This window comes from Pteropus vampyrus, unplaced genomic scaffold (genome assembly GCF_000151845.1).
Source record: "Pteropus vampyrus isolate Shadow unplaced genomic scaffold, Pvam_2.0 Scaffold30, whole genome shotgun sequence".
NCBI classification, from domain to species: domain Eukaryota; kingdom Metazoa; phylum Chordata; class Mammalia; order Chiroptera; family Pteropodidae; genus Pteropus; species Pteropus vampyrus.
The window spans coordinates 6,612,596-6,625,084 of NW_011888811.1; the positions used below are offsets into that span (position 1 = coordinate 6,612,596).

The window sequence follows — 12,489 nt, forward strand, 5'->3', positions numbered from 1 at the left end:
GTTATTAAACTCTAGGTTATACTAGATGAAGGCTCTGGGCCTGAGCTCTGCCTTCTCTTTGATTTAAAAGGGAGATAAGCAAGTACAGAGATGTGAGTAACACTGAGACGTTTTCCTTGAAATCATCAGAAGTATAGAAAGAGATATGGACGGGGAGAAAAGAATCATTTTCTCCTTAAGTGACAGATAATTACTTAATGCCTTCCACGGGTACCACTTGAAAGCACTGAACCATCTGCCTACAGGAGGCTACTCTCTTGTTTAGGTCAGGCATAGTCAAGAAATGATTCTCACACAGTTGTTAACCCGGTTCATTCTTAAAGGAAATAGCTTTCACCTTTGGGTGCCCAATTGAATGGCTGGAAGAGAATTAAAAAATACTGAAGCCTGAGTTTCTTCCCCAGAAACTCTGATTAGATTGTCAAGGGGTATATCTAGGGTCATAGTGATGGAACTAGGAAATAGTAATACTTTTAAACTATCTAGAATTATGTCAATAATTATTAAATTGACATTTTAAGCATACCAATAATTATTTAATTGACATTTTAATATTTCTAATGTCAATTTAATTTTATTTAATTAATTTTATTTAATTTAATTCCAAGGATAGAACACCATAAATAAAGTCTACCACTGAGTCTTATTTGGATTAAATCCAGTGAAAGTTTCTGACTCACTAATGTTTTTCACAGATCCATAGGTCTGATATTCGATTTTAAACTATTCTGTAGTTAAAGGCACTTCTTTCCTGGGAGATGTTATTTGTAATCAGGCAAATTTTAAGTATGGCCCTTGAAACCCAATGAACCACAGGTCTGGAAATTGTCAATTTCTTTGCAATGCCTGAGGTTTCACTTACTGAAAACTCTCAATAGATTCCAAAGTAGCATCATGGCTCTCCCAGGCTGTCAAGTGAGAGAACGCTATTTAAATTTAAACCCGTTTTATGATTGTCCTGACACAGTAGCCTTAGTAAAGAAAAGAAAATGAATAAATAAAACTATCTCATAGGGCTGTGATTTAAAATGAGTCTGAATCAGTTGCCTAATGCAAAGCTGACTTAATATTCCATCTTTTTACATTTTAATCTACCTTAGTTTTTCATACCAATTTGCATTTAAATGATAAATTTAAGACCCAGAGGGTAGCAATTTTATAGCAAACTGAACCTGGAGAACTTCAGATAGTTTTAAATTCAGTGTACTGAGATGGAGGTAGAGAATGGTCCACGTAGTAGGTACCCCACAGTGATGAGAAAGCTCATCCTCTTGGTTGCAGTTGGACCCACAATTCAGAGCATAGAATATGAGAGAACAGAAAAGATATCTCGAGTTTTTCTAATACAGTGGTCTTTAAAACAAAGGCAAATTTGCCCCCAGGGGATCTATGACAATGTTTATAGACATTTTAGGTTTTCAGACTTGGGAGAGGAGATTGCTACTGGTTGGTATCTGTTGAGTAGAGGCCAGGGATGCTGCTGCACGTCCTACAGTGCATTAGACAGCCTCCCCATAACAGAATGTTACCCATCCTGGAATGTTATTATCAGTGAACTAAAGAACCCCTGCTCCAGTCCAGTTTCCCAGTTTCAAACGTTAGAAACTGAGGTATGGAAACAATGTCCTCTTCTTAAAACTCTATAAGACAAGTGGTTTCTCCACTGTCTTTGATCAGCAAGCATATCATCAAGACATCGGGAGTTATGACTTGGCACAGTGTTACTGAAGAAATGCTTTGGAGTCAATCAGGTAGAAGATTTACCCTCCACTTAATAGTTTCGTGACTATAGGCCAAAAAAAAAAAAAAAAAAAATCAGCCTCACTGACCTTCAGTTTCCTCATCTGTCAAATAGGGTTAATTCCTCTCTCATAAGTTTTTGTGAAGATTATTTGTGATAATGTATAGAGAGTAACATAGTCTCCAGTACATGATAAGCACTCGGTAAGTGGTAAACACTAATAAAATGTTAAATTATTATAAACAGTAGACATCATTACTTTATAAAGTAAAATTTGCAGTCTCCAGACCTATTGGCGATGCTTGCTTGTACATTTTACATGTATAGCATGTAGGATGCACCCCCACCTCTAAGAGAGAAAGAATTATCTACAGAGAAGTGTTTCTGGTCATAAGTTTTAAAGTCGAAGCAGGAAAATCATTTATCAAGAGATATTAGCTGTAAAATTTATAGCAAATGAACTACTTCAAAATTTACCAATTATTTTCTAGACCAAAACACTTACAGCTCTCTTGATTAGATTAAAACAAAAAGGTGACCATCTGACATTTCAGACTCCCCTGGTTTCTTTTTTTAACCCAGCAGGAAAGTTTAGGGGAGACCCACATTGGGCTCTGATTGATTGCACAGTCTTCTCTTTTGTGTCAGCATCATGAATAATGCCACTTTATTATTATTTTTTATTTTTTTTTTTTATCGAAAATGTCCCTTTTCAATTGTAATTCTAATTTTTTTTCCCCCGAAGATTGGGCACATATAATCAACTAAGTATTGTTGGCTGCTCTGGAAAAATCAGTCAGTAGAATAAGGATTGACCTTTTCATCTTTCTTTTGATGGTTTCCTAGAAATGGAAGCAGCAAGTCACATCATCTAAAGTGATTTTTATGCTGTGATCTGTCTTGAGGTCAGGGAGGGATGAAAATGGGAAGGCTAGCCAGGCAGGAGCCCACGTTGCTTCCACAGCATACTTTCATATTTTTCTGATGTCTTCTCTGTATTAGTTTCCTGTAAGTTTTTAACAAGAGCATCCGCCACTTTTAAAACAGTTTTTATCCTGTCATTTAACTGATGCAAAAACTAAGACTCTTAAGGAAAGTGAAATATCCAAGGTTACATAGCAAAGTTATCAGAATTTCTGAGATTCGAGCTGGGTTTTCCAGTCCTTATCCAGTATGTAATCCACTATTCTAGCAAGTGAAAAAATAATATAAAATTAAAAAGCTGATTCTACATTAGTTTATATATTCACTTCATCTGAAACACCTACCTGTCTACACATGAGAGTTCCTGGCTAACAAGCAGTGTCACTTTCACAGTTGTCTTCATGTGATAAATTAAGTTGTAAAATACTAAGATTTTTAAAATAAACCTCAAACTAATAAGAGTTATACTGAATTTTTTCCCCTCAAATGTCTTCTAGAGTAGTTCAAAAAATATATAACCTCTATTCTAGTGTTAGGGGAGTCTTTCCTATTATCCTTTGCATTCTTCTATTTGTATGTATGTATGTGTGTGCTTCCTTGTGAAATTTGCTTTTTGATCATTTCACCCAGTATTCTTGCTCATCTCTTCAAGTTTTCAACTGTTTTTTTTTTAATTTAAGCTCTATGTTGTTTTCTTTCTGCCAATATCTAAATGAATACACATTTGACAATTTAATTACTTTTGCCTTTCTACCACATTGGTTCTTGCATATATGAAATTCCTCTAATATCTTTAATACTGAGAGACCCACACCACCAGTTTCCCCAAAAATGCTGCACCAAAAAGATCTCCATTTGAGGGCATTCTTCATGCTGCATTTATGAGTGTTGTGTCTGTATTGTGTCCAATGTGCCTAATCTTTGGTTATGCAAAGCCACTACAGTCTTATAAGTCTATTTATTTCTAGTGCTTGGAATTAGGGGTTTTTTAAATAATACATTTAAAAGATACAACTAATTAAAAGTCCTATTGTCTGTGATCATCGGTCTTTCTAAAGACCAATAGCATTTATCTATATCCAGTTTACTTTAACCACCAATCCTGATCTAGTGGCATCAGTCGACTTAATTAGCACGTTCTCTACTTTGTCTTCCAGATTTTTTATAAAGATATTAAACAAAATGGGACCCAATATCGATCCTTGTGGGACCCAACTGGAAACTTCTCCCCAACTAGACGGACTACCAATTACGATTTCTCTCTGTATACGGTTAGATAGCCAGTTTTTAATCCGTTTATTTGTATTTTTGTTTGAGCCAATTTGTTTAGCTGTTCCCTTTAAAATAATGTATGGGATCTTCGCAGATAACCTATGGCTTGTACCCACAGACTTGGGGATAAGTTAAATGTTTTTGTGAGACCTTAATGGGGTTTTCACAGGTTTATTTTTTTAAATATAGCTATAATGAACCTGAGCTTCCATGTTGCATTCAGTCATTATGGTTGTGCTAGAGAAAGAAGCCAAGGGAATCATATGTTGAAATTCTCTTTCATTAGTATTGAGAGGATAGAGTGTCATTACATACTCTGGCATTCCTTAGTTTTCTTGTTGTGTTTCTTTCGTTTAGTGGAATTGGTGGAAAATTGTACTTTCTTTCTATTGGTTGGCTCAGAATTAGGGAACCTCTTTCTTGTCCTGGATTATTAATTTATGTGTAGGAATGTTATGTTTGCATCAAGTCCTTGTTGCTTAATTGTTATTTTACAAATAAGTATTATCCTGGCAGGCCCAACACTGTTGTATTGATAGATAAGAGACAATAATTGAGATTGTCACATGTCAAAACTCTTGATGTAAATGAACTTTTCAAAAGAAAGCCTATTTTTGGCTAATATTTTGCATTTGGTTTCTGAATTCTTGTGTTTGCAATTCTTAATCGGCAAACTGTCATTTGTATTGCCCTCCATATTGCAGGATGATGATAATGTTGATGATGATAATTGTCACCATTACACTTTATCATCCACTACTTGTCCAACTTCAGAGTTTTTTAAATTTCTGTTTCTTGATGAGGCAGTGAATGATATTAAATTCTTGTGTATCTTATGAGGACTTGATGCCAGCTGAGCTATAAATATTGTATCTTCCACGTATCCTGTTCTTCCTTAATTTTATTGTTCTAACCCCAATTCTTTGATACCTCATTGTTATTCCCCATGGGGTATGGGACAAGTATGATTAACCTATTAAATTGCTACTTAGTTTTGGTACTTTAATTTTCTTTTTAACTTTATCATGTTACTTATAGTAATAGAGTTCGATAAATGGTACTAAGGAGATTCTAGGAGAAGAGATGTTTGAGACTTTGTTAGTCACCGTTTTAGTCCTAATCCGCTAAACATCTAGTCTCTACTGTCTCTTCTCTCAGGCCGTCTCATTTGTGTTGTTGCTGCTGTGTCTTCTTTTTAATTCTAGCTACTCTTTTGTATATTAAAGTAGACTGATTTGATTGGGCAATATTCTGGGTAGAATGCTAATCATTTAGAAGAAAACACGGTTGAAAGTTGGAGTATGGATATATAATGAAAACAGTTGATGAACGTTGTATTTTTCAGAACTAGAATTAAGATATGCTACATGCTTGGTCTAATGATTGGGTAGAGTTACATGAAAATTCAGGAAAACTCTCAGATCATGATGATATTTTAAAGAAAAATTGCCTCTGGCATTAAATTTTTCAGTTCATGGCTTGAATGAGTTAATGACACTCTCTAATGCCATGTTAAAGAGACTTCTCAGTGATTTACATTGAAACATGAATCTTAATGTCTTCTGTTTTTATACATTTCTTTGTTGAGTATGTCTTTATTCTGTCCCTCGAGTTCTCTTTTAGGTTCATATTTAAAGTATGAAATAATGCCTTGTATTCAAAAGTTTGAATGAACTGTTAAACCTGTAGCATGTAAAAACATTAAGATGTGTGTGACAGCCCTCAGAGGGAGTAGGATCCACTGGGGAGATGGTGCCTTTTAGAATAAGACTAACTGGGCTTATATTCAGGCATGATCTTTTATAAGCTGTGCAATGTTAGACGTGTTTAACCTTACTATACTTAAAATTCCTCAACTTCAAAATGAAACAACAACCTCTGCCTCGTAGATCTACTGAGAGGATTAAATGAGATAATTGTGCTAAGGACCTTGTAAGGTATCAAAGAACACTCAGTAAAATAGTTGCCATTATTCTGTGCCTTTCCCAGTTTTTCTCTTTTTTAGCTCTATTACTATTTTTTTGATTATAAAACTAATTCATGATAATTCTTTAAAAAAATGTACAAAAGGCAATGAAAACCATCTAAATTCCTACACTCTGATATAATCATTGTTAACATTGCCTTTTATTCAGTTAGTGACATACTTTTACATAATTATGCTCTACTATTATATATACTGCTTTTGTCCACTTACCTTTTGTATACTTAAGTAGTAGATCTGAATATTTTATTGAATTTTTGTACCATAATTTATCTAACAAGCACCTATTGTTAGATATTTGCAATGTTTCTAAGTGGTTTTCCATTATAAACTACTCTAAAATAAGCATCCCATCACCGACGTGTTTGTACACTATGGACTTATAACCTGTTTCCTAAAATTGAATTTCTGGGTCAAAAATTATGTACTTTTAAAATGGTAATACATATTGCCAAGTTGTTCCCTAGAAAAATTCTGCTATAGCTTACATACTGTAGCAGTACCATATGAGAGTGTGGCAAGTACACACACACACACACACACACACACACACACACATCACCTAACCCTTAAAAAAACAAAGAAACATGAAAGTCATATCTGTGTGCAATTGTGAAAAGGGTCAGAGTAGTAGAGATTGAAGTCTCTAAAAACCCATGTACAATTTTTCTCCTCTCTTTTCAAAAGACATAGAGAATAAAACAACAGCAGAAAGATCAAAGAAAAACAATAAATACCCAACTCAGACGGAGGCTCTACAGAGAGGCAGAGATGCATAAATAGGGCCAATATTGATATAAGCAGAATCCAGAGAAATATACTCAAGTTGTATTTGAGCAATGGGAAAACCCTATAAAAAGGTTCAATTCAAAATTAATCATCTAAACAAAGAAACAGCACAGCAACTGTGCAGGAAAATTACCAGTGAGTATGTGAGTATGTGTGTGAGTATGTATACCTCACTATACCTACCATACTCATGCACGTATAAGCCACACACAAACACATCTTACTTTGCCTAATTCTTCATACGTTGCTTAAACAGAATAACCCAATAGTTACATATAAATAGCACATGTTCATTTCTAATAATTAGTACTGTCAGAAAGAAGGAGTGAGGGAGGGAAGGAATGGTCTGAACTGAACAGTAACCGCTCTTCCCTGGGAGCAGTCAAGTCCTTGTTATCTAGCTTTCTTATTGATATTGTCACCAGAGATCCAAGATTCCAGTGACACAGTTAGACAAAGAGACCACTAATGTTATTTTCCAAGCTTGCACTGTTTATGGCCCCCTGCAGATACATGTCCCCATGTAAAAATTACTAACAATTTTCTAATTCAGTTCAGTAGATTCAAACTCAGGAGACTCAAGATTCAAGTCTCAATTCTGACATTTAACAAGCCATATTTGTAACATCAGAAAAGTCAATCTGTCTCGTATATTTACGATGTGATCTCCAAGAAATAATCCATCTTAGAAATCATGTAGTTTTAGAATGTTTATTCAGTCTTTCTTCCTGAAATTTGCTAATTATATAGCCTCATTTCCATGTCACTAACAATTTTAGGAAGGAAGACTGAAATTTGTTATAAACCTACTATTATTTATTCTACTATAAGCAATTGCTTATGAATTTAAAATTTATAGACACTTGCACTGTGATTAAAAACCATTTTAACAAATTTAATTTCGGAAAAACGAAAAAAGTCTATAGAGAAAAGTATAAAAAACCATTTTCTGGGTCAGGAACAACTAAAAATACTTTGTATACAACTCCTGTGCTAAAAATAACTCATCTAAAAAGATATACTTCTTACATAGGATAATAGAGAAGAGAAATTAAATAGTAAACTGTAAAGTAAGTAGTAAATAACCAAGCAGGCAGGCCCATTACACTAATAATATCGTGCCCTGATGTAGTACTTAAAGTTTGTCACTGTGCTTTCTGTGATACCTCATTTAATTATCTTGAAAATCACTAGATACAAGAGGGTACTTTTGGGGATGGGGAGAATTCCTTCTTTTTACTCTCCTTTAGTTCTGTCTGGACTAATAATAAAGTTTATGTAAGACTACAGTAATAGAAAAAGAATTTAATACGTGCACATGGCACAATCACAATATGATTCTCACTCAGATCATAAAATGAAACTCAAAGAAATGATTGAACCAGGCACATTTTTATACTTTTTAGACAAATAATACATTTCTGAAGAAATTGACAGGACAGAGAGAGTTAGTGCTCATTAGAAAGGAGTCTAAGAAAGGTTTGGGTATCCCTTAGAGATAAACCTGAACAAAGTTTGGGCTTACATAGTAAACTAGTGAAGGTGGCACAAGGCTTGTTTATACAGGCATTTCTAATCTGGATTCTTTTAACTCTTGTGATAAGGTAGTGCCTCTGCCCTCAAGAGCAGGGAGAGCACCTGTTACATGGGAGATTCATCTCCTGCTTTTAGGAGGATAGAGAGGTCAGGGTTTTCTTCTTACATGGGCCATTTCTCAAGTAACTTTAATTCAAAATAATCAATATGCCATGGTAGGATATTTGGTGGTGGCCTGTCTTGGGACCCAACAGTAGATATAATCTTCATTTTATAGATAAGAAAATGGAACAGACACCTAGGAAGCCATCCGTGAAACACATTCCCAGGAGCGGTGCCCTCTGCCTGCTATGTTCTCTTCCACTACACAGTCAGTTTCTCTCTGAGTCCCTTCTGATTCAGTGAACCTGGCCATGTCCTTTCCGGCAAGGAGGCAGAAACTTAGTCAAGGAATTAAATTTTGAAAATGTATTTATTCTGTCAGTACCCAGGTCACCACTAAACAAAACTTAGTAAACAACAGAAAAAGTTTATAGGCCATACTTTGTGGTTTTCAAAGCACTGCAGTAATAATACTTCGTCTCTTTGGTTGCTCAATTCCATTCTAGCATTTGAAATACAGCACCACTAACACATGCTACCATGTGGTTACATCCATCCTAGGGGTCAAACCCAGTTTGTAGTGCACTGCTAACATAGTCTTCCAGGAGAAACATGGACTGATTTTCAATTTTAAAACAAAGATCCACCTTTTAAAGTTTCTGAAATTAGTATAATACTTACATATACCATAAGTATTTAATTTCTTTTCTTCTTTATGAATACCTGTCGATGAATTGATGGTGTATTTTGCAGTTGATAAAAATCAAATTCAAGGAAATGTAGTTAATAGCCCTAGTATCACAAGTACAGTGATTACTGAGAAAACTCTGCAAAGATTCTGAACTTTTGAAAAATATAAAGTGAGAAAGGAAACTGTGTTCCATGGGCAGTTGTGGGAATCAAAGACTGGCATTAAATTTTTATTTGCCATCTTTCCATTAATATTAAATTATTTTGTAAAACAACAAGTACGGTACCTCCAGCAACCTTTTGTTCCTAAAGAAATTAGGAATTTTTTATGGCCTCTGCAGAAAAGAGGTTTGCACGATTGCTTGATGCTCATTTCATTTTGGCAAAGGGCACCTAGGGAGACATAACAAAAATGGACCCTGACATAATTTTGAAATCTCTCTCAGCAATAAACAAGCTGTCTCTTTGCCTCTCAATACCTTCTAGCTTCTGCTACAAAAAATTTCTGGAAGCTGGACTGGCTTCAAGGGCACCATAGCAGGCTTCTTCCACTGAGAACACCTGCTGTTCCCCCCACAGGGGAGTAAGCATCTCTGAGTCAGTCCTGAAGGTCAAGCCTGCTAACCCCAGCTGCCACCCTGAGAGTTACTGGCCCCCAGCTTCCACCCCTGAGACTTACTGCAATTATTAGCCCTCAACAGTGAATACTGCTTCGTGGAGCATTGAGCATTTCCTCATCTGGGGATCAGATTCTTTAGTTGAGCAGTTGAGAATGTTGGCCCCCTGAAGCCAAAGACATGGGCTGTTTCTGTGAGTCTTTCATCTACACTGTGCTCCCCTCATCATAGCCACACAGGATGACATTAGACTTCTCTCACAAGGGACACACATTTGGAGGGAATATCACCAGTGGGTTCATCATGAAGCAAGCATTTATCAAATTATTACTCCTGGAGAATAGCACCATGGTTAAGAGCACAGACAGACGTAGCTCAATCAATCCTACTTGATTTTGGATTTGAGACAACCCTGTTTGCAAGCCCCATAACTGTCACTTACTAGCTAAGTGAGCATGGGAAATGCTCTCTGAGCCTCAATTTCCTCATTTGACAAGTGGGGCATACAGTTCCTCTTGCAAAAGATGATTTTAAGAATTGTGGGAGACAGTACATGGAAAGTACTTGTCAGGTAGTAAGCGTTGGATAAATGGTGACTGTGAAGTTGATGTCTACTATGGAAGGATCAGAAGGACAGAACTCTTACTTTTTCTGTTTCTTAAGATTTCTAAATTCAGAAGCACCGTCTCTCAGTCTGATGGAATAATTCACTGTCCCTGTGATATTCTTTAAATAGGATGAGATAATCAGAATGAATAGTGTATGGTACAAATGATAGGTGCTGAGTTTCGGAGGAAGGAGATGTTACTTTCACATTCATGTTTAGGAAAAGCTTCAGAGTAAAAGGTACATTCCATCTCAGAAAAGGGAGCAAGGAGCTCTTCCGCCCAGCCAGGATGTGCATGGCCATAATAGAACAATAGTATTTTACCTTCAAAAGAACATTAAAGAATCCTCTCACTGAATAAATGAAGAAACCAATACCCAGAGCTAGGGCGAGGGGGGAACGACTAGTCCAAGGACACACAGCGATTTCATAACGAAGACCCCAGTGTGGGGCACAGCCTGACCGTTGTGCAGCGTGACCCCGTTCCTCGACTTGACAGTACATAAGGACTTGACCAGCATCTTTCCTCAACCCCTTGCATTGTTCTAACAATGCTCTCTGAGAAATGTTGGCAGTAAGCAGGCAGCCATTCCGGAGCAGTGGGAAAGGTTCCATCCCTGCTCCTGTCCACTGTGTGACATCAAGCAAGTCGCTCCCCCTGTCTGAACTACCAAAATCTTTTAAAGGCTAACGTTTGCCAAGAATTTACAAGCTCCCTACTTGGATATACATCTCACCATCCGCTGCCCCATAGCAGTGACCTGTAGGGCCTCATCTTCAGACCACAGGCCCGTACTCAAAGAAATGCAGATCCCGAGCCCCATCTCTGGGTTTATTGAACCAGAATTTCTGATGACCTAAGAATTTAAATTTTAGCAAATTCTCCAAGTGATTCTGATGTTTAGGAAAGGTCGAAGGTTGCTGATTTACTAGGTACTCTTAGAATCCTCTAAAATTTTACTAACAACTAAAGCTGAAGCCCAGAGAGAAGTGACATATTCAGTTACACAGCTAGTAAGTGGCAAACCTGGAGTTTGCACCCAGGTTTTGTTTTGGGGTTTGTTTGTTTGTACGTTTTGAGAGTTTTCAATATTTGACACAGAGTCTAGCTGATATTATATTCAATAGAGTATCAGATTGGCAGTTGGGTTTGATGTTCTTTCCTATCTTCCTAAATTCATAGTTTTCTTCTTTTCCTAACTCAGCCTGCAGCCTATCTTTTGTAAAGTGCAGTCACTTTCCTCATCTGCCATCATCTGCAGATCTCAGAGCTGAGGGTCATTTGGTGTTAAAATGGAACGGGCAGATGTTTGACAAGGCTATGTCAGATTAACAGCAGTTCTCCTAACAAGAGTTGGGCTGTGAGAGGAGATGGTGCATTTGGCATATTCTCACTCGGGTAATTCACCGTGTAATTGTCTAAATGCACAGAAGCCATCAGACCACAGCTGCAGAAGGGATCCCTGGCTGAGGTGGATTTTATCATTCCCTTTCCAGCTCAGTCTCCCCCTGAGGATTTAGTTGGTACCTTGGTTGTGATTCATTCAGCATTCCAAAAGGGGAGCACAAAAAACATTGCCAATTCACTCCTCCACTCCTTTACTGTATAGAAGATGAAGACTTTGTTTAGCACACTTAGAGAGATACCCAACGTTCTTAAAAAAATACATTAAAAAAAATTCTGCAGTCATTGACTTTTAGAACATTAAAGGATCTAAGAGATTATTTAAATCAGTGTTTCTCCATCTTTGCTGTGCATTAAAGCTACCTCGATACCTTGTTAAAGTGCAGATCCTTATTCTGTGGGTCTAGGGTGAGACTTGAGATTCTACATTTCTAACAAACTTCCTGGTGATGCCAAAGCTGCTGATCTGTGGACCACAGTGAACAGCAAGAACCTTACTCAGGGAACATAAACTAATTGCACCTTAAATTCTAACCCTGAGCAGCTAGTGGTTGCTGTCTTGATAACTGTACTGAGGGTTGTGCAGTCGACTCAGACTAGTCGGTCAATTCTCAGTGCATATCACAGGCTTAAGAACAGGAACCTTCTCCTCAAAGAATTATCTTTTTTTTAAATTAACATTTCCTTTTTATTTGTAGTTGCGTTTTTACAACTGTTTTTAATTTCTTAGTGTTTTGGAGGTGTTTTTGAGATAATGTTATATTAGTTTAAAGCATACATTTTAATGATTTGATATTAGTATGTATTGCAAAGTGATCACCA

General features: G+C 36.6%; 1 protein-coding gene across 1 annotated transcript in view; it reads left to right on the forward strand.

The window, feature by feature from the left end:
• The window catches only part of GABRB2 (gamma-aminobutyric acid type A receptor beta2 subunit), a 214,973-nt gene that overhangs the window by 184,796 nt on the left and 17,688 nt on the right, over nucleotides 1-12,489 (forward strand). The window contains exon 9 of the mRNA XM_011356779.1: nucleotides 3,799-3,936. Coding sequence (XP_011355081.1) covers nucleotides 3,799-3,936 — 138 coding nt within the window. The remainder of the gene's footprint in view (nucleotides 1-3,798; nucleotides 3,937-12,489) is intronic.